The sequence below is a fragment of the Prenolepis imparis genome, unplaced genomic scaffold (genome assembly GCF_030444845.1).
Source record: "Prenolepis imparis isolate NDT839.2.m4 unplaced genomic scaffold, iyPreImpa1.0 SCAF_14, whole genome shotgun sequence".
NCBI classification, from domain to species: domain Eukaryota; kingdom Metazoa; phylum Arthropoda; class Insecta; order Hymenoptera; family Formicidae; genus Prenolepis; species Prenolepis imparis.
In genome coordinates, this window is record NW_028141172.1 from 2,939,898 (window position 1) to 2,963,285 (window position 23,388).

General features: G+C 31.3%; 1 protein-coding gene and 1 long non-coding RNA gene across 3 annotated transcripts in view; one reads left to right on the forward strand and one right to left on the reverse strand.

Annotated features, from left to right (window-relative positions):
- Positions 1-23,388, forward strand: part of Calx (sodium/calcium exchanger 3) — an 86,512-nt gene that overhangs the window by 46,361 nt on the left and 16,763 nt on the right. The window contains exons 4-7 of one of the 2 annotated variants that reach the window (XM_083054544.1): positions 2,820-3,002; positions 6,962-7,123; positions 13,531-13,689; positions 22,044-22,215. In XM_083054544.1, the coding sequence (XP_082910670.1) occupies positions 2,820-3,002; positions 6,962-7,123; positions 13,531-13,689; positions 22,044-22,215 (676 nt within the window). Of the gene's footprint in view, positions 1-2,810; positions 3,003-6,961; positions 7,124-13,530; positions 13,690-22,043; positions 22,216-23,388 lie in introns of both variants that reach the window. The other variant, XM_083054543.1, reaches the window with a different exon arrangement.
- LOC145945493 (uncharacterized) overlaps positions 20,494-23,388 on the reverse strand; it is a 34,806-nt gene continuing 31,911 nt past the window's right edge. Inside the window, exon 3 of the long non-coding RNA XR_014426867.1 lies at positions 20,494-20,583. This is a non-coding gene — a long non-coding RNA (uncharacterized LOC145945493). The remainder of the gene's footprint in view (positions 20,584-23,388) is intronic.

Sequence of the window (23,388 nt, forward strand, 5' to 3'; positions counted from 1 at the left end):
TGCCCACGAAGGGATGTTTTCAGAGATGAAGATTCGACGTAGAAGCGACTGAAAAATGACAACGTAATCCCGGGAGATCTCGGCAAGAACGAATTTTGCGACAAACGCGGCATTGTATTATATTTCTTTGAGGTCGAATTTGATGGATAATTAATTGTCTTCGCCCTGAAAATTTATGTTAATTATGTTACATAACAGTATACTTTAATACCTTTTAAATTTTAATTTCAAACAAGTTAGGGCTTTTTTAATTTTACGTTATTTATTTCTTTTATTTAGTCATTATTTAAATTTTATTCAATTTTAAGTTATTTTATTTTTTAAATATATTATATTTAAAATTGTATTAACTTAATATTTAGACACATAAATTTTAATTTATTACAGTATCAATAAAATTTTATATTTCTTCTTAAAATATATATTTGGAGACACACTAAATAAATATAAATTCATGTAAAAAATATATGTATCTAAATATCCCTAAATATATAGAAAAAATATATATATAAATTATTTATTTTCGACATATTTAAAAATATTCAGATATATTTCTTTGCCTAAATAATTTATAATATCCACACTGTCGCAAATCGTTATATCATAAAAGCTATTTCTTGTAATGCCATAATGGCAGGAAAAGCTAAAACGAAGAAATGAACCATTAGTTGATCAGGGATTTACTGAGAGGAAAAAAGAGACGCGAAATTCAGAAATTCTATATATTATACAAGGTTTTGGAGTGAACGAGAGTGGAATAGAAACTGCGAGGCAACAGTTCAGGCACGAAGTAACTCACAAATCACAAAATTCCATACCCGAGGTATCGTCTTCGATTCACCAGAAAAATAGCGGAAATTATCTCGAAGAAGGAAAACGAGAAATTTTCTCGTCCATTCCTTCACGCGAAACATCTCCGGCAAAAGGACATTTAACCACATTTTCTCACTGATAGAAATGTTTGAAACGTAACCAATCAATTCAGAAATTTGCTCCTTTAACCGCTTCGATTCTTACGATAAAACGCGCAAAAATAAAAACTGATCGATACACAATACAACAATTTTTATAATGAATATATATATATTAAAAATATGTGATGGAATTTGTTGAACGGATTTTAATGAAAATTTTACGATCGTATTTGATAATAATATCCTTTATCTTTTTTCTCTACTCCTGGCTATTTTTTTTATTTCGAAACGTTCGGATCTACAGCTGCGGATGATTTTTTTTCCCGTTTTCTTATGATGAAGTACTACCACGGGCGTGGACAGGAGACAACAGCAACGAGTGCGTCATTCGTCATTGGTCGAAATACCCGTCGACGCAAAATATCGATCATCCCTCGATGGCGGAGATAAATGCGGTCGCTGGGAATTATTTATGCATTGGAAGCATAGCGGATTTATTTTTTGCATACATTTCACGCAATTTAATGCACTGTCAAGATTTTTATTATTAAACAAATGATATTCAAGATTTTAGTATATCGTTTTACGTTCTAAACAAATTTTTAATTATTTTAAATATATATAAAAATTAATATATATATATATATATATATATATATATATTAAAATAATTATTTATATGTATAATAATTATTTTTAAAATATATATTTTAAATATATATTAGATAATATTGCTTATAAAAATTTTCGTCGAAATTATATAAGAATTCAAGAATTTAGTATATCGCTTTACATGCTAAATTTTTTAAAAATGATTTTAAATATATATATCAAATATTATATTAAAAAAGTTATTTATAATATATATTTTTTAAATATATAACAAATATATAAAAATATATATTAAAATAATTATTTATAATAATTATTTTTTTAATATATAAAAAATATATCAAAATATATATTAAAATAATTATTTATAATAATTATTTTTAAAATATATATTATAAATATATATATCAGAAAAAAAAAATATATATATTGCTTTAAAAAATTAACCTTTTCCTCGAAATTATGTAATAATGATGGAATTAATATAAACAAAATATTTGTATCTACGTTTGTATGTGGTCCATGTAGGATACGTTTGTATATGGCCCATGTATATATTCTTGTTCTCCCATATATTGACTCTTTGCACTGCGCGCTAGTAGAATAGCGTCGGTATAAGTAGCGCGAGTCGGCGTATGGTCAGACATGAGTAGCGGAGCACGGAATTAGCCTAAGAGAGCCAGCTCTAAAGCGTGACTATAATTCATGAGATAAATCGATAGTAAAGCCGCGTTCACGCGAACTGTTTGTCGCGTTTAAAGCCTATTTACGCAGATTTACACGGAGATATCAATCACTCAATCACTGTCCACAGTGTTATCGCGCGATCAATCTTCAACCAAACTTGTCATTAAACATGGAATAGGTTATCATAAATTTTCCCAAGCTTTTGGTACGTCTCTCAGGCAGATTACACAAATACATAATTTTACATCTTATATATTTTTTTTATAAAAATATATAAACGCGAAAAATAAAAGGTTCTTGAAAGACGTTAAGTGTGCATTTATACATCACAAAAATTTATTTTATTTCTAATAATCTAATTTAAAACTGTCATATATTTTTTTACACATTTGGATATAGAAATTTTTGTATTAAATTTACTAAAAAAATTCTCAAATATCCTTAATTTAATGTTGCGATGAAATTGTTGTAAAAATAAGATAAACAGAAACCCCTGCTGTTTTTCTGTCTGTCCACAAGAGTCGGCTCTCTGCTCACGTCGTCGCGGAACATGTGCTAACGTCATTGAAGCAGCAAGATCCGATTTTCTGGTTTCAGCGGAGGCAGGAATCGCGGCGGCCGCCGAGATGAAGCAACCGGAGGAGAGAACGGAGGAGGAGAAAATGGCGTTGCTGGGCAGACCGCGGCTGGGCGAGGTATCCCGGGCTCAGATCAGGATCAAAGAGTCCAAAGAGTTCAAGAATACAGTGGATAAGCTCGTCCAGCGAGCAAACGCCTCCATAATACTCGGTGAGTTTCTACCTTAAACTTTTCTCTCGGGGGGACAACTCGGTATATATAAAGATACGAAAACACGGGGAGCATTATCCACTTATTTAGAGAAAGAAAAGGAGATAGAAGGAAAAAATCTAACGACTCAAAAGAATCAGATTTAAAGATTTAAATCGTTAGATGTAAAGGGATTTCCTTTTTTAATTTTATATAACGTCGTATCGAAGGTAGGAGATATTTTATTCAAAGCAATAAATAAAAGTCTGTAATTTTAATTTTTATGTATGTCTTTTCTTTTTTATTAATGTTTCTGTTCCCACAAAAAGAATTCTTTTGATTTGTAGCGCTCTCGTTTACAAGGGAATATATTGTAACTTTTTTATGTAGTTATATAAAACGCATGAAATCTTTCATGTCGAGGATCCCCGAGGATTCTCTCCCTCTTTCTCCTTTTTTTTTTTCACCAACTGTCGTGAATTTATTATTGAACGGTACAGAAACATCTCTAACCCCTGAGCTTAACCTAATCTTCCCCAATAGAGGATAAAATGCGCATCGCGGGACTCGCGAACATCTAGATTGGAGCTCTTCAGAAATGCAACCCCGAGGAATGCGGCGTGTTATACAGGGGGTGGAGAAAAGGGTAGGAGGGGACTCGTGAAATTCAAGACTCTCCCCGGACGCCATATGCATGATTCTCACGTTTCTGCGTTTCCTGCATCCTCCTTCCCCCAAACCCTTTTTGCCACATTCGCGCTATGCGGCCGTTTTCATGTTCCGTCATACTTCACTTTTCACATTACTTCATATTCTCCATGAAATTTCTTTCCATTCCGCGCGTCGCATCTCTGTAGACGCGGCGCACGAAAATTGAACCGACAATTTAAGACTTTGATATTAATTGTAGATGTGTGTTCAAGTACAAGCATTCTTCTCATGCTTTAGAGAGAGAGAAAGAGATAAATTACACAGGTCTGCAAAAGAAGTCTCTTGCACATCGAGTTCGTCTGCTACGAATTTTCAAAAATAATAAAAAACGCGTTTTTGGGGGGAGATTTTAATGCCATTTTTTTCTCGAAATCTGACGCGAAGGATTTTTCCAGATCACAGAAAAAAATTGAATTAATGCGGATCTGTGTTGTTAATTAATTTATAAATTACACCGTTATATAATTGAAATAATGATAATTTTAATTATTTTTCGCAACGCGGAATAAAATTCCTCGCACATATTGTCATCTCTCTACTATCAATCCCTCTCTAAAAAAAGGCTAAGTCGAAAAAAAATGTTAAGTCGATTCTCGCAAGTATCGTTGCCTCTTTTCCGCGATGCTGATTACACTGTCTCGATTCGCGTTGTGCGTTATATATTCGTAGCATCGAGAGGCTGTCAACGAGAGAATTAGCAGTTTGACAGTTTGTTCAAAATAAAATTAAATAAAATAATAATATATTATAATACTTTAAACTCGATTAATATATTTGACAGTTATCAGCTGATTTCTGTCAAAAAATATTAATCGCAAATAAAGTAATATAACATATTATTTACAACATATTACTATTTTAATATTTTTAACATATTATTATTTTAAAATTTAATTAGCAAATTAACGCTTTATTAATATTTTTGACAGAAATAAGCTGATTAAAGCGTTAATTTGCTAATTAAATTTTAAAATAATAATATGTTAAAAATATTAAAATTGTATTATGTTGTAAATAATATGTTATAATATATCTTATCTGCGATTAATATTTTTTGACAGAAATCAGCTGATAACTATCAAAAATATTAATCCAGTTTAAGGTGTTATAACATATTATTTAAAACATATTTTTTAATTTTGAACAAACTGTTAAACTACTAACCATCGCGATGACAGCCTTTCGATGCTACGAATATAACGCACAACGCACAATGCGAATCGAAACAGTCAATCAGTATCGCGGAAAAGGTGCAACAATAAGTATTTGCGAGAATCGACTTAACATGCCTTTTTTAAAAAGGGATGTTATAATATTTTAAATTCGATTAATATTTTTGACAATTATCTGATTTTGACAATTAACTGATTTTTGTCAAAAAATATTAATCGCGGATAAAATATTATTTAAAACATGTATTCTAATATTTTCAACATATTACCTATATACACCCCCATTACCGCTATAAAAATGTTATAAAATACACAAACAATTTCTCACTCACCGATACACCGTACAATAGCGGAGTTGTAGTACACAGCACATTGATCTGAAAACAAAATATTCAATTAATACATGTACATATATCTCATAAATATGTATATGTATATGTTATAATATCTTATTCTCGATTAATATTTTTTGACAGAAATCAGCTGATAACTGTCAAAAATATTAATCGAGTTTAAAGTATTATAACATATTATTTAAAACATATTACTATTTTAATTTTTTAACATATTATTATTTTAAAATTTAATTAGCAAATTAACGCTTTAATTAGCTAATTTCAGTGAAAAAATATTAATCGAGTTTAAACAAACTTTATATTATTTCTTTTTAAATATCATTCTTTTTAACATAAAACCGAAGAATGGCGCGCATGTAGCGCGCTTGTGTTGTTCTAGTATTGTAAATTTCCAATGGAAGCCTCGAAAATGACGCTCTGTGTGTCGGATTCGCTTTCGTTATCGACTCCCCAAGACACACAGAAGACAATAGAAAGCGCGAATCTCTCTGCAGCTATCAGTTTCAGCAAGGAGTCTGTTTTGTTCGTTTCCTCCTCTCGCGCAATTCCGGAGGCCTTCCTTTTCCTCATGTTAGGAAACTCTGTTCCGTGCTTTTCGTTCCTCGAAGGCATCTCTCCTCCGGAAAACTCCGAATCGAGAAGTCGCATGTGCGAAACGCGGTGACACCTTTTTTTTTGTATAGCGGGCTTTTTCTGAATATTTCTCTTTTTCCCCTTCTCTCGAGAGCGAAATCCTTCCATTCTCTTCTCCTCTTTGAATCGTTTTTACTATATCGCTTTTTCTCAAAAATAACTGTCAGGCTACACAATAATGGCTATTTAAAAGAATAGAGTTTTTCCGTATTATGCAGAAATTGATTTGTCGTCAGCGAAATGAATTCAGGAGGCTTTTATCGGTAATTTCACAAAATTATAAATACAAAATTATATTTATGAAATGTTCAAAGAAAAGGAAAACATATAATAAATAAAATGTAGAATGTACAAGAGAAATGTCAATAAATGTCACTTTTGAATAAATTAAAAATATAAATAAATAATTATTCAAATACAAATGTAAATAAATAATTATTCATATATATATATAAAATATTATATATATATATATATATATATATATATATATATAATATTTAGGTAAAATGTCTCGGACGTATCTATGTTATATAATAAATTAAACAAAGTGTTAATAATAGTTATGTGTTTATGTGTGTATGTGTGAGATAATGACTAGCGGAAAATATCGCATTGCTCTATTATAGTGAGCTTTTCTTTGTTCGGTTTTCCTTTCTGCATTTTCTGCCTTCGTTCACCTTGTGAAGTGGAATCGCTCAAAGCATTTTCGACCGTCGCTCTCGATAAAACGCTTCATTCACTTGTTCGATATACTCATAGGTTTTTGAATATATGTATACATCAAATTAGCTCATATCGACACATTTACATCAGTACATTCGGTATTGTTTTTTTCTTTTTTTCTGATAAAAAAAGTTGATTTCTTTTTCGCTGATTTAACGCACAATAATAAACAGAAGTTTTCGTTACATTACTAAATAATGTTGTATAATTTAATTAATTTTCCAAGTATTGTTTCATTATTTCAAGAATTATTATTAATTGAGCTTTTTATAAAAATTTATAAAGATCTAAGGTTTTAAAAAATTAAAAATTATTTAAATATCATTATCTTTATCTCTCTTTCCTCTTTTTTTCATGTAAGGATTCTAAAATACATTTTCAGGCACGAGCTCTTGGAAGGAACAATTTACGGAAGCGCTGACCGTCAGCGGGGGCGACGAAGACGAGGAGGGTGGTCAACCCTCTCCACCATCGGCGATGGATTATCTCATGCATTCGCTCACCATCTTCTGGAAGGTTCTCTTCGCCTTTGTCCCGCCTACCGGTGAGTGGTAGTAATCTTTACTACATTCGTATCACAACATATTTTAGAAGAATAATGAATTTTTAATTCTATAGCGTATCAAATTGTTCAGATATGTGTGTGTGTTTCTAAAATAGGTCAAATAGGTCTTTAGTGAGAATATATTGTCTCTCGTAAATACGTCATTTAGTCAGAATATATTTTCATATAGTTAGCAAAAAAGTCGCTAGCAGGTATTACGAAAAAAAAAATAGATCTATGTTTATATGATTCTTTCATATATCATGAGTAAAATATAAATAGAATTTGAAAGTTGATTATCTATTTTAGAAGTGTTTGTATTTATTTATTGTATGTCTTGTTTATTAATTATTATAAATAACAGATTTTAGGGAATTTATTACATTTTATTTTATATGTATATAATAATGTAATAAATTTTCTGAGAATCTCTCTATTATTCTTCAAGGAATATATATACATATAGGTATATGTAAGAAAATTCTTATTATAATGCCTCACGGCAAGATTTGGGTCAGTAAAATACGTATTCGTTATCGTCAAAGAGTTTGATAAAATCGGTAAACGATTATGCGACGCGAAAAGATGTTTTTAGTATGCCCTCGGGGTAATATAATTCACTCGCAAATGCGAATGGTGGTCGCAATCTTACGTGAAAACGACGTCGACAGACACGAAATTGCAATCGGCTTTGACGCGATGGAAGGTAAAGTGAATTTCGATCGAAACGCATCACCAGGCGCTTATGATGGCGCAATTTGCAAAACGAAAAGGGAGGGGCACCAAATCTGGCCTTTCACGTCCGAACTTTGACCTGACTTTCTTAATATTATATATAAGTATTAACTATAAAAATTATTTAACAGTTTAATTAATAATTTAACATATGTAATTCGATTAAATTAGTGCACATATACAAATTTTTTTTTAATAATCTATTTTAATAGTTAGATTAAAATAGATTTTTTTTAGAAATGAAAAAAAATTACTTTAAGAGAAAAAGGTATATCAACTTTAAGTGAAAAGGCTCTTATATAGATTTTTCTCTTGTACTTTGTAAGAAGCATGAGAAAGAATTCTTATTGCTTCTGCTATTATTTCATAGATTTTTCTTGGATTTTTCCCAAGCGCTTTTCGCTTCTCAGTTTCGTTTAATTCGACTTTTCTTTAATTTCCGACTTTCCCTTTGTTTTCTCTTCTTTCTTCCCTTTTTTTTTTAAAGCTACGAAAGGGTTTGTCTGCACCCTTTAGTCACGACGCTCTGCTTCCATCGGGTGGAAGAAAACGAGGAAAGACGACGGGATGGGGATAAAGGGACGAGGGAAAGACGTGTTTTATTTCAGCGAGCACAATCGCGAAAGCCTGCTGAACTGGCAAGAGCTCGGAAAACTACTGTATCGAGCAACGTAGTTTCACCCTGTTTATTCTTCTCTTCCTTCCCTCCCTCCCTTCTCTCTCCCTCTCTCTTTCTCCTCTCGCCATTCTTATAAATCAACGTTTCGTTACAAGATGCAAACCTGCATTTATTTCGCTCCTTCTCGCCCCACTTTTCGCGAGAAAGAAAGCCTTGGGTAGCCAAAAGTTGTCAAAATGAGAAACTTCCTCAACTTCTTGTTTAAAAAAATGTAAAGAGACTTAAGTTAAAATAATAAATATAGACGTTCCGATTTTACAAACAGAATCGAAAGCTTGCGATAGAAAATTTTACTCGAACAAAGTAAATAAAAAGGAATAAAAAGGAATAAAAAGTCAATAAAGAAAAATTCTTGGCTGTGTCATGGAAATAATAATCTTATATTTTTTCACAATTAAGGTAGAATAATTAATAGAGTTTTCAAATAGAATCGAAAGATTGCGAAGAGTAAACAAGAAAGAATGTAAAAAGTGAATAAAGAAAGATTCTTGGCTGTCATGGAAATAATAATCTTATATTTTTTCACAATTATCATTACTTAAATATTCAAATTTTACATTTCTGAAATTTTACGTTCGTAAAATTTTTAAGTCACCTAAATTCTAGAATTATGCAATACTGCAACTATATTAACTATTACGAGGCAAGATATTGTGTGAAATTCATGAAATAAAATTCATTTTTTCTAAACTAAGCAGTTTTTTTTTTTTTTTTTTTTTTCAGAATAAGACATTTGGTGAAAACAACTAGTTTTTAACATATAAATTTAATGTTATATAATACTTTATCTGCGTATATACTATATTTCCTTCTCAGCGCTTGCTTTATATAACATTTAAAAATTAATTTATGGTTTAAATAAATGACATTTTTGGGTTAAATAAATATCTGAACATCTGTGAAAATAAGTGCGCGCCTATACATCTTTATTCCTTGAAGAATTTTAATCTTGTATTTCTTTTTTAGCAAAAATTGTAATTTTCGTTTTAGCTGTGCGTTCAGAGAAAGAGAGAGAAATATTGCAGTAATTATAAAAGGGAATAAAGGTAGTAAAATTCGAAGACGAGAATCGAAATATTTAATTTGCGGCTTATACATATATACGTGCACTCGAGCGTGCGTAATATTTCAGTTTCGCGGCTTTTTGAAAATGTTAAGAAATCCCATGAATATACACGTATACTTGTATAGAGATAAATGCACGTACATACATACATACAAGATGCACATGCGCGCGCCGTTCTCTGCTTTTCCACGAAATTTTCGTGTGATTTATGACGACCTGCACCCGCATACTCTTTTCCAAAGTAATTTTCGTTCGCAGAATTTACGACAATAGCTGTTCCGGCTCTGTGTACGGCTGTGTTCGAGATACTAAACAAGTTTTTCTCAATAAGCGTTAGAAACTGATAGATTTGTCGAAGTTTAAGTTAATATTAATAAAATGAAAGATAATAGTCTTAAATTTTGAAAAAGTTAATTATCGCTACTAATAATTAAAATTTATTAAAAATGAAAATCGTGTTCAAAAATATGTGAAAACATTAATAAAATAGTCCTCCAAAAGATAATAAGAAATATAGAAAAAACACGTGACATAACATAAAGCAAACCTACCGTTTGCCTAAGTAGGACTAATAAATTACGGTAAATTCTCTTTTTCGAGAAATCTTCTCTTGTTGCTTGAAATAACGTCATATTTTGAGTATAATTTTTATTAAATATAATAATTAGATTTGCTAACTTGTGCGAAAGCAAGTAGAGCATTTTTGTTTCAATACAGAAAATAAATTAAATTAAATATAAAATATAATAATTAATAATGATATAATATATATAATATCATATTATTCACTTTATATAATATAATTATTAATAATAAGTAAATAATAAAATTATATTTTTAGTAATATAAATATATTACTTTATAAAATTATTGTTAGGTAATAATAAAATAATAATTAAGAATAAATAAAATATAAAAGATGAGGAATATAAAAACGCGAAAAAGTAGCTACAAATAGAAAATAGAAAAATTAAAAATATCTGCATAAAATAGACAACTATTAAAATATATAAAATATTTCTTCTTTCTAGTTTAATAGTTTTCCTTCAAAACTTCACGTATTAAATAAAATATGTTAGACTGATATTAGAATTGACTTCAATATTTCTTGATGTTTAATTTAATAAAGTTTGTACGAGCTCTTATACTCGGCCTCTCGGGAAAGTTTTCGAGCCTGCTAATTATTCGATAATTAATATAATCAGAGAGAATAAGAGCGAGTCGCTTGAAAAAAGGATCATGAAACACGTTAATAAATCAGCTGAGTTTAGCAAGAGATTACGGCAAGCGTGCTGCGATAATATACATCGGCCACGTGTTAACAGTAAAACTAACCGCGTGTTTACAGACTCTTTAGCTATATTTACGCCTGCATCCACCGTAAACGTGCCTTCCCATAAAGATCTCTAATAATAATTTTCTCTTGTTGTCACACTCATACATACGTACAAGTACATATAGCGAGGAAACAAATGCCATAAATCTCAATTTGATGCTCCGGAAGCAGCAAAAACTGAGCTCTTGTTCTGCTTTATTAATTTCGAACTTTACTTTGTTCGTACCTTCATTATAGTTTCGAAGAGACAGACGATGCATCAAAATTTGCATTTAGGAGACGTTATGAAAGAAATTTACCCTTCGATTTTTCATCAAATTTCAGAGACACAAATATTCATTAAAGAGAGAAATACACGTTTTTGGGAAAGATAATTGGTGCAGGTAAAATTTGGTCACAATAACGTGTGTGTTAAAATAATAGCTCGATGTTCGCGCGCATATCGTGTAAACTGATTTAGTTATACCATAGTTCTGGATGGGTTGACAACTTTCCACGTGAAGCGAGAAATCCATCAGCCCGCTGCTTTCCGCGCGAGCGAGGTTCGTAAAAACATGGAGAGCTCGACAACTTTTCAACGTGCAAAGCGAGGTGCACCACCCATCTTCCCGCAATTTGCATGAAAACGGAAGTCTATCACGCACCAAGATATAAACGCAAATTTCAATACATCATATGTCCTAAACTAAAGATAAATATAAGCAGTAAAACTTCAATTTATTTTATATATACATATAAATTTTATATAATACATATAAATATAATATATAATATAAAATTATAAATATATAATATTATAAATATAAATATAATACATATAAATATTTATATTTATAATTTATATATATAATAATTTTATATATATGTATTAATTATATAATTAATGTTATTTATATATATATATAGTATAAATAAAAAGAATTGAGATTTTATTATATTATACAAAATAATAATTTCAATTTTTTATAATATATATCATATAATAATAATTTCAAATCAACGTCGAATTTGTGTCTGGATCGTGGAAAGTATAATACTGATTTTTTATCTAAAAATGCGGTAATCGTCTATATTTACAATTACTACTTTTGTATAATAATTTTACGTATTAAAGTTAGACCCTATTGAAGTTATAAAGTATTAAAACTCTCCACTACACACATATGTATTTTAATATGGATTTAATAATTTTCGTATATTTCAATTTTATCTTTCGATTATTTCCACAGGAGTGGGAACGTTTTATCATTATTATTTAGAGCGCTATATCTATTCGATATTAAAACGTTACATTCGTTAATTGGCTGTCTAGTAATATTTTTAAGTGCTCGTTATGTTTGGTTCTGCATTCGCATTCTCTCTGGCGAGGTTAATACACGAATTTTCGATTTGAGAAAACAATGTCTCGTTGTGTATTTATTATTTTAAGTTATTATATTGTTGTTACATTGCAGGCAGAAAATTGTTAGAATTATTATTATCGATATTGCTCTTGTTGTGCGATGTCGATTCTGAAACGGTCTGTTTTGTTAATAGTAGGTTAAAGATTGATATAATCGTCTAGTTGTGATACAGTTGCGACATTCGTGATTATTTTGTTGAGAAACTACATTAGTATCCTCTATAACAAATATTGTATAATTCTTTTTATGGCAGCCCCGTGACGTCCTGTCTCTCGAGAGAGCAACTGGATGAAAATGTCAGTAGGGTTTGTTCGTGGAATGATTCTCTCACTATTTTTTTTTATGTATGACACTGATGGATAACATTCCGGATAAACTGGGGACCCGAACCGGAAGTAAAACCTGTTATCTCTTTTTTTGTTTTATCGAATCGATATTAAATTATTTCAATCTACAGTTTTTAGGGACATACACACACACATACAGACACAAACAGCTTTAATTTAACACATCTACTTTTATATATTATATTTACATTTTTATATTATTTTTATATATTATTTGTATGTATATATACATGTGTGTGTGTGTGTAAATTACTTGCTAAAATTGGTTCTACCCTTGTCGGAAATAACCGGCAATCAAGACGGAATTATAGGGCGTTTAAAGCTTCGTGATTTGTACAACCTAGATGAGATTAAGCTGAAGTGTGAGGCGATTATTCCCAAGAGTAAATACAGACGAGGAAAAAATTACGCAGACTCTTAATTGAGAGCTCTCGAACGTGCGGTTATGTGGGGTGGTTCACGAGAGCATCTTTTGTAATTTGCACACAGCTTAATTACATATCGTGCAAAATAATTAAAGTATTCATTCCTTCGGCATTATTTAGCAATGCTATCTTTTATTTAAGCTTCAAAAAACATTATTGACTTTAACTCGTTATAAATTATTACTGAAATAAATTTTATAATTATTATTTTAATTAATTTTTTATATTTATTTTATATCTTTTTATCTTATTTTCTCTGCATTTTATCGATATGCAATAATTGTATATATTAACTGATTATCCCCAGTTTTTGGAATATTTCTCATTTGCACAGAGTCTACAGAGTTCGATTTAAAATGTGATATTCAAATGTGGAAAAATATATATAAAGATGGCATTATCTCGTTAAATTTTAGATATCGCCAGCGGCTACTTAAGCTTCATCGTCAGCATCCTAGGGATCGGTATTGTGACGGCAGTAATCGGCGACGTCGCCTCGTATTTCGGCTGCACTTTGGGCATTAAGGACTCCGTCACCGCGGTGGTATTTGTCGCCCTTGGTACCAGCATCCCCGGTAAGTGTCAAACAAAACAGACCACGCGAAACTATTACAAGCTGTTGCCTCGGAAATTATCGGCGAAATTTCTTTCTCTTTCTTTTTTAAAGCAAAGTTTATCGAAACAGATTACAAAACGAATAAAGTATTATACTGCTCTCTTTGTCAAATACTTTTTACTTTATCTTCTTCGATATCTATCTATTCTTTATTATTATTTTAAATAACCGAATTACTAGCTTGTGCCTTCGAAAAATAATTGTTAAAAGATTTCCACACTCTACTATTTTTAGAATAATTATTTTTCTTAAATATATAGATGCCACGATTTTTGCTACTTTTTATTATCTTGAGGAAAATTACTTTATTATATAGATGAAAAATAATAGAGTTATATTAAGATTTTTCTACCTAATGAATAGCCTTTCGTCGTGCTTTTTTTTTCGACGAGCAAGAACAGCGTTGAACAGCCGCCATGTCTTGAGAACTTGTAAAACCTTAATGAACGTAATTGCTGTCACTCTAAAAGGTTATTTATGTCGTAAGAAAGTTGAATGACTTTCGGAAATTCCTCGCTATTTGCGCAACGAATCTTAATCCTTGTTCTAAAATTATTAAAGTGCAAGCATCCGTGCTACATCGTATGTTTGTTTTGGCATTTATTTCCGTTGCGTATGATATATTCATCGTAAACGCGTATATACTATGTACGTGTTGACTGTAATCAAGTTTTCGTGGAAACAGAGCGATGTAATTTTACGATAATTTATTAAATTTTATTTTATTAAAAATAACATTCCAAGAATACTTACTAACAGATCGTTCAGAAAATTAACCCTACCTTGCATTGTTCTTAATATTGTTTTAGTAAAAAAAAAATATATTATATATAATATATATTATTTATTGGCTATATTTTTGAAATAGTACGAGGGGAGGATAATATCTTAAGGAATGGAGAGAGAAAGAGAGAGAATATTCCAAGACACAGCACGGTATTATATATAGGAGCGATTAATATGCCTCTCTCCTGTTAATTTACCTACACATCTCGCATTGGTCGCATTCCACTTATGGCGTCCGCCATATTGCGACAGGATTTTGGGATTACAGGAGAGCAGCGATAATTTATTGCAGCCGGTCTTTGTAGTCCAGGAACAATGGCCGCTTACGGTCCGTGTCCTTTCGTATTACTAGATAGAACGTTTGATGCGTGCGACCATAGGCGTTTGGATTAAACGCCTATTATATATAGCCCGGGAAAGTTACAGAAACGTTGCGGAAATGTTGCGTCGCAAGGTTGCAATATTGCGGTTTCGTATTTAATATATCACCAAGATATCGTAAAATTGCAGCGATATTAAAATGTCCGTTCTCGGAAAGTTTAACAATATAATGCAATATTTGTGTTGATGCAACGTTTCTACAAACATGTACACACACCGTGTTACATGATGTTGAGGTAATCTTAACGAATAAACATAGAGATGTTCAAAAAATAAAAAAAATTGCCTTTTTTTCGTATTTTTTTATAAAAGCAAAAATAAATTCGAAAAATAAAATAATGTGTGTATTAATTGCAATTAATTATAATGTAACATTATGTGTGATATGTAGAATAAGATCAAGTATCTCTCGCACGGATATTGAAACGTTTCTGTATTTTTCTAGAGACCCAAGATGTGCCTGGGCTGCAAAAAAATAACGAATGACTGATCGAAGGTTAATAAGGTTATTTGCTTAATTGAATGTTCATATATATCTTCTTTCAATATTTTCCAGATATAATCTTTTCAATTTCGTCTAGACTAAAAATTAGTGGTTGATTGGCATTTTTTAAAGATTTGTCCTGTGGCTTTTTAAACACTCTATAGCATCTTCTTCACTTTTTTCCAAAGAAATTGAATTCAATACATAGAAGACAAGGCATCTTTAACACTCTATGAGCTTCCGATACATACATTGTTGGAATTTTTCACTTACATCTCTTTATAATGTCTCTCTGCAACATTGCACTGCAAACATTGATGCAACTACAATATCCTGTGATTTTTTTTTTTTCAAATATCTCGAATATTTCAAATTTCAAAGAATATTTTACATAACAAATTAATTAAAAGATTATTATAAAAAAATAAGTACTATATTAGAGAACGCATTTTAATATTTCTATTTAATTGTATCAAGACACGCTATATATACGCTTCACTGCCCAGTAGAGATATCGAAACACCTGAATAAATCTTTGGAGAGAAATCAATATCAATTAAAATTTATAACGATAATATTGCAATCCCTAACTTCTGTCCTCTACTATTTTCGTACGAAATTCGATTCGTATACGAAAACAAAAGCATTCAATAAGTCACTCTTTTGAGTGGGCGTTATTAAAAGCTATTAAAAGCATAACACGACAGCCAGTAACATTTCAAGTTTCTGGGTCAACAGATTACGTCGAAAATTTGCATCTAAAACAGCGGCTGCCTTGCGTGAAATTGATTATTCCAAATATGTCTGTAAAATATTAATGCGCAGTGAATGCACCTATATATATACTTCAATATTTGACACCACAAGAATTAATAAAGAAGATATACATATATCCTCTCTGGTACAGTTTCAACTATCAATATTTAAAGACGCATCACGGGTGCTTTTTTTCTTGGAAACTCCTGTATTTGCCATAAATATAAAAAAAGTATATAAAAATAAATTATTCTATTGGCGAGATAACTTTTTTACTCTTTTCTCTCACTGTTCGTGGGGAGTATAAAATACAGCATGCTCTTTGTCAGAAATGGTTTAATATATTATATATATATGGTTAAAAAATTCAATAAACATTCGTGTTGTAGAGAATATTTTATATCGTAAATTTTCTTCAACTTTTATTCTCTCTTCTCTTTCTTTCTTTTTCTCTCCTTCGAAATATTTTTCCATTTTTTCATATCTGCAACCATTCTGAAATTTCTTAAAGAAAATTGACTCTTTATCTCTCTTATTCTCGATGCCTGAAATATTTTCGAAATATATCGCTGTTTCATATACACGATATCAGTATCTTCGTCTATTTTTTGTAGTGTTGAGATGATCTCTTGCTTTTTCGTAGATCGCATAACGGAATAAACGCCTTTCAAAATTGTATCTGTCCTGGAGGCTGAGCCATCACGTCTGAATATCGACGAAATTTGCATGACGTATTGGCTTCCCGGCTAGATTACTTAAGTAATCGCTGTGCTCTCCTTCTATTTTCTCTCTTTCTCTCTCTCTTACTCCTTCTCTTTCTCTCTCTAGGTGTTTCTTCTCCTCGTAGAAACTTCGCAAGTAACTTTCTTCCCCAGAAACTCATCAATATTTTATGCCGGAAGATACCTACGATCTCCCAAAGTACCGCTCGAGAGATCGGTTCCTGCGAGATCTTTTTCCGCACATCGTCGACAAAAAAAAACAGAATTTTCTGAGAATACCTGTACAGGGTGTCCACGCAATATTCGATACAGTGCATCGCGATAGTTGCTACTAATTCCATAATAAGTTGTTAGTATTGAGACTGTCATTACATATATGTAATTATAATTATACAAATCCATGTGTTACATTTCATAATCACCGTTTTCGCGAATAAAAGGCCTATCTATTTTCTTTTTTTAATTATCGATTAATTATCGTTGTAACAGATTACAAATTCAGTCTACGATTGACAATTAATAAATCATCTAATTTGTGATAATTTTATCAATCAATTATCAGCGCGAGTCGTTAAAACAATTAATTATTGCTCTGTATTAATGCAAGGCTGACTGTCATTCAACGGCTGATGAATTATTGAGCATTACTACTGCGACGACAGCCAAGTGGTAAATATCAACGTACTAGGACGACGTAAGCTAAGCGTAAACAATCGCGCGCGCTGGCTCGATTGATTAATTAGCACGAGGGGAATAATGCGAAGTAGGAAGAAAACGAAAAACTGCAGAAAGCGCGACGAAGAAAGATCTCGGTTTTATCGATTGCACGCCAGAAATAACGACAATAAATTTTGTGAAAATATAAATGCTCGTCCCGGGGAAAATTATACGAATAAATGCAAGATTTTTTCTCTCAATTTTTTTACTCGTTGATTGAACGTATTTTGTTTCTTCAGACAAAATGTCACTTCGGAACACATGTCACGGATCTACAAACGTGTTCAGATTATTAGATTCAAACACATTTTTATCTTGAATTTACAGTTATTTTTTGTCTTTTTTAAAATAATCACATTTATTTAAATTTTATTTTTTTTATAAAAGTCTGAAGATTTTCTAATAATTTTTTTATCTGGAGAGTATTCGCAAACTTTTTTTTTTAATGATAAAAACTCATATTGTGTCATATTATTACTGATTTTTATTGTGTAATTTTTGGACAAACCTGAATAATTATGTGTACAATATATGAACAATAATTTATTTTAATTGAATTACAATTGAAAAAGAAAAATCATTTGTTTAATATTAAAATATAATTTTGTATGTTATATATATAAGTAAGGTTGCTCTCTCAAATAAATTATTAAAACAGCAAAAATATTTGAGTCTAATAATCCGAGCACGTCTGTATATCGGAACATAATTCCGTGAGAGAGACCGATTGGCGTTTATTCGAATTCAAATCGCGTTTTGCTCCCGTTGCTCTCTTTCCCCTCGCGCCACTAAACCCGCGTTATTACGCCACGTTTCGCGAATCTATCTCGTGACGCGGGATTTTCTTACTTGTCGCTTCGCATAACGACGGAACGCGGAGCTCACTTTGGATCGAACTTGCTCGTGAACTGCAAACTGCGGGAATATCGAGAATCGCGTGTGTTCTGCGTCCCAAACGTCAAAGCGTTCGCCGCAAAATCGTTCCGTCTCGGTGCAGCTACATACCTCGTAGCAGCGATCTCTGATTCCCGGCGGGACGCGTCCCATAAATTCACCCTCCACGTTTGCAATGAAACGCAGTTTTATCTCACGAACGCGTCTGCGAATGAAGCGCACGCAAAAATACGTACGAGTCGCAATAAAAAACGACACTGGGTTAAGGTTAACGGTGCGTACTCTGGTTTATTAAAAAGTCTTTTTCTCTTAAATTCAGAATGTCGAAAATGTGTCATAAAAATTACGAATAAATTTTGTGTGACAAAAATTGTGTGGGCTATTTTAACGGAATCACCCGGTATCGCGAGTTTAAAGAATATGCGTATCAAGCATTTGCATAAAGGATGTAAAATTTGAGATGAATAGTTTATATAATAAATTAATTAAATTTATATTTGGTAAATTTATATAATTAACCGATTTATATAATAATTAAAGAATAATATAACATGTATATGTATGTGATACGTTGGTCACTCGTTTATAAGTAGTTTAAGCATTTCTATGCTCCGACATATAAGTTTTATAAATTCTGATAGAAATATCTTTTTCTCTTAAATTCAGAATGTCGAAAATGTGTCATAAAAATTACGAATAAATTTTGTGTGACAAAAATTGTGTGGGCTATTTTAACGGAATCATCCGGTATCGCGAGTTTAAAGAATATGCGTATCAAGCATTTGCATAAAGGATGTAAAATTCGAGATGAATAATTTATATAATAAATAAATTAAATTTATATTTGGTAAATTTATATAATTAACCGATTTATATAATAATTAAAGAATAATATAACATGTATATGTATGTGATACGTTTGTCACTCGTTTATAAGTAGTTTAAGCATTTCTATGCTCCGACATATAAGTTCTATAAATTCTGATAGAAATATCCAGTGGGCATTCTATTAAAAATAGAAGCGAAAGAATGAGTGATGGAAAAATGATAACGGAGCAAAAAATATGTCAAGGAATAAATTGCGACCGATATGTACATATGTGTACAACACAAATACATTTTTCGGTCAGATATTTCGATCGTCAGTCTTATTATTACGCGAGTTTGAAACACAGTAGTGATATATCGAACTGTGCGCCGATTTTACACAGCCTTCCTCTACTAAAGCTACTTCATAATTTATATATTTTGATATTATTGATTCATAATTATAATAATATTAATGAATAATAATTATCGATTAATTAGAATTATATTATCCGCAGTTAATGCAATTTAAAAAGCTGAAGAAATTATATATACATATATATATAATAATTATATAGTATATTATATATAATGTATATTAATCGAATTTAAAATATTTTCAACACATTATATATACACCTTTTTAAAAAAGACACGTTAATGTAAGTCGATTCTCGAAGTGTTATAATACTTTATCCGCGATTAATATTTTCTGACAGAAATCAGCTGATAACTGTCAAAAATATTAATTCAGTTTAAAGTATTATAATATTTTATTTAAAACTAATATCATTACTTTATTTAATTTTATTTTGAACAAATTGTTAAACTACTAACCCTCATAACGTATTATTTAAAATTTTGCTATTTCAATATTTTCAACACATTATATATACATCTCCATATTACCGCTATAAAAATATTATAAATAAACAATTTCTCACTCACCGATACGTATAATACAATAGCGGAGTTGTAGTACACAGCACACATTGATCTGAAAACAAAATATTTAAATTATGTATATACTACATATGTGTGTCGAATATCTCATAAACAAGTTTAGAAAAAATGTTTGCAATTTAGAAAAAATGTTTTATTTTGCATACCTCACAGTTGCCCCGATGTCGCCCGATGCCTCCCCGGGCCTCCTCCTCCTCTCTTGGTCCGTGGTAGCACTCACGACACTCGCGAAAACACGAATAATTACGATCGCCCGAGACTTTACACGGCACTCCCGACGCGCGAAACTTTACACGGCACTCCCGACACGACGTGTGAATCGCACTGTGTATCGCAATGCTACCTGTAACAAATAAAATACATACATATTAGAATAATCTTATTATTTCGCATTATAACATATAAATATGTAAGCTAGAATTAATAGATATATCCACGGATCGCAACACATTCGCGCGCACGAAAACAGGTTAAGTTGGGTTATGTTTTGGCAAGAGATTTTGCATCGAATTTTTAGCGAAATATGCGTTTCGAACAATTACGCCTACACATTAACGTTGAAATTATGATACGCGATTGATAAATATTACAATACAAAGGTTAGAAATCGTTTCTCACGATTATGCTTACTAATTAATCACAGCGGGACGCAGCTCCAACTGCCTGATACTCGCGGCGTTTCGGTAATGGCCGAGGCTACAAACATCGGCAACTTCACTCTAATAGTGCGCGCGCGATACTATATACATGACTTAATATTAATAATTAATTAAAACTCGAAGGAGATTCGTTCGAAAAGATATAGCTTTAGAAAGAAAAAATATTAATCGAGAATAAGGTATTATATAACATATTATTTACAACATATTACTATTTTATAACTTTTACCATATTATTATTTTAAAATTTAATTAGCAAATTATAACATACACAATATATAAATATAAATATGTAGTAAGCTAGAATATTTAATTAGCAAATTTTCGCTTTATTAATATTTTTTGATAGAAATCAGCTGATTAAAGCGTTAATTTGCTAATTAATTTTTAAAATAATTTATATGTTATAAAAATTAAAATAATATAATATGTTTTAAATAATGTTATAATACTTTAAACTCGCTTAATATTTTTGACAGTTATCAGCTGATTTCTGTGTAAAAAAATATTAATAAAAAATAAGGTATTATAATATATTTTAATTTTTATAACATATTTTTATTTTAAAATTTAATTAGTAAATTAACGCTTTAATCAACTGATTTCTGTAAAAAAATATTAATCGAGTTTAAATAAACTTTATTATTTTTTTCTTAATATCTCATTTTTCTAATACAAAACCGAAGAATGGCGCGCGCTTGGGTTGTTCTAGTTATAATATATATTATAATTATATATTATAATTATAGTTATATATTATAATTAAGTTTCTCAATTATTCTTCATTTTTCATACCTAGAGTTTTACTCTACTTGATCTTAAAAAAATCAATCTCAATGAAAAATGTATATCGAAAACCGCAATGTTCTATCTAAAGTAGAAAGAAAACATGATACGAGATAAAGGGTTCTACTTATGCTTTTATACCAGCGAACATGCTGTGTGTGCGTATACATATTATATTATAATATTCTATATCATAATAACTGCATATAACGCTAGAGAAAAGGCAAGAATATTCTAACAAGAGTCGCGTTTTATGTTATTTATCGCGGTAGTTCTCATATATCGGTGCACTCGATATACATGTATGCATACATATCCTCTACCTCGTTAAAATGACAAAGACTCGGATTTATTCCAGATACGTTCGCGAGCAAAGTGGCAGCTTGCCAGGACAAGTACGCCGACGCGAGCGTGGGCAATGTCACCGGGAGCAACGCGGTGAACGTCTTTCTGGGGATCGGCGTCGCGTGGAGTATCGCCGCCATTTATCGTGCCTGCCACAGCGAGCCGTTCCTCGTCGAACCCGGCAAGTGAGTATACGAAGCGATCATGAATCAATTATGGTATCATACAAAAATGCTCGATTTTATGAGCAAACATAATTCGGAATGTTGTATACCCGGGTACCAGCAGCATTTTTTTTTGGACACGTTACACTGCGACAATTTTTTTATAGCTGGAATTCTATACGAGGTTTCCGATTACAAAAGCTCTTTGTATTTTATTTCGAGCGGAAAAAAATATCCCGATACATTTTTGACATTTAAAGTTGCCTTGGGTACCTAGGTTCATTGACAGAAGAGTCAAGAGACCCTTTTTGACGCGACAGATGATAAAGTAATCGCTTGAAGCGATGAAATTAAAGCATTTCTGGAGATATATTTCAGTGTTAATTAACGCGTGTGTATTTAATTAATCTAGACAATTTTCGCGCGATTACGTTTTCAGTATCAGCGACCGATCACAGATAGAATCGCATAAGATGATCCTAGGATGATGTCGAACGAGACAATATTAGGTCAAGTTAGGGTAAAATGGCGACGTGTCCCCGATAACCAGCAGCCGTCATTTCCCATTTACGAGATCCCGTTCGTGAAACTATTCCCAAGAAATCTGATCGAGGCGTTATAAGGCCAACTTGGACGACGTCTTGCGACAGCTGACCTGTCATTGACCGCGTTAAGAAATGATGTATCGAATCGAAAGAATCTAGGATCAGCTGTTCATCCGTTTTAATATAGAGATGAGACGTGACATTGCGAATTGATCGGAATCGCTTAGGAATTTCAATGAATTATCTGTTAAAATGACTGTACCTCGAACTTTTGACATTTCCAGGCGCATTATTTTGCGCCTGGAAAATAACTGCCATGTAGAAGTCGTCAGTTGTGAATCCCTGCTTCGCACAGGCAGTCACAATTTTTCTATGCTACGCTGATATTCCATTTTACGAGAATTTCGACGAGAGTTGTCGTTCGCGAGAGAGTCAACTTTGTATATGGGATGGCATTTCCGCGGAAATCGACTGCACACTATACACGCGGAGATATGTATGTGTCGAAAAATATATTTCGTATTTTTAATCAATTAAAAAAGTTATCGTGTGTCCTGTGTGTGACTAGGCCAAACAATTTCGCCAAAAGTAAATTTTGGCTTGTAAATTTTCCGAAAAAAAATTTTAACGACAATGTCAAGTTGTCAGT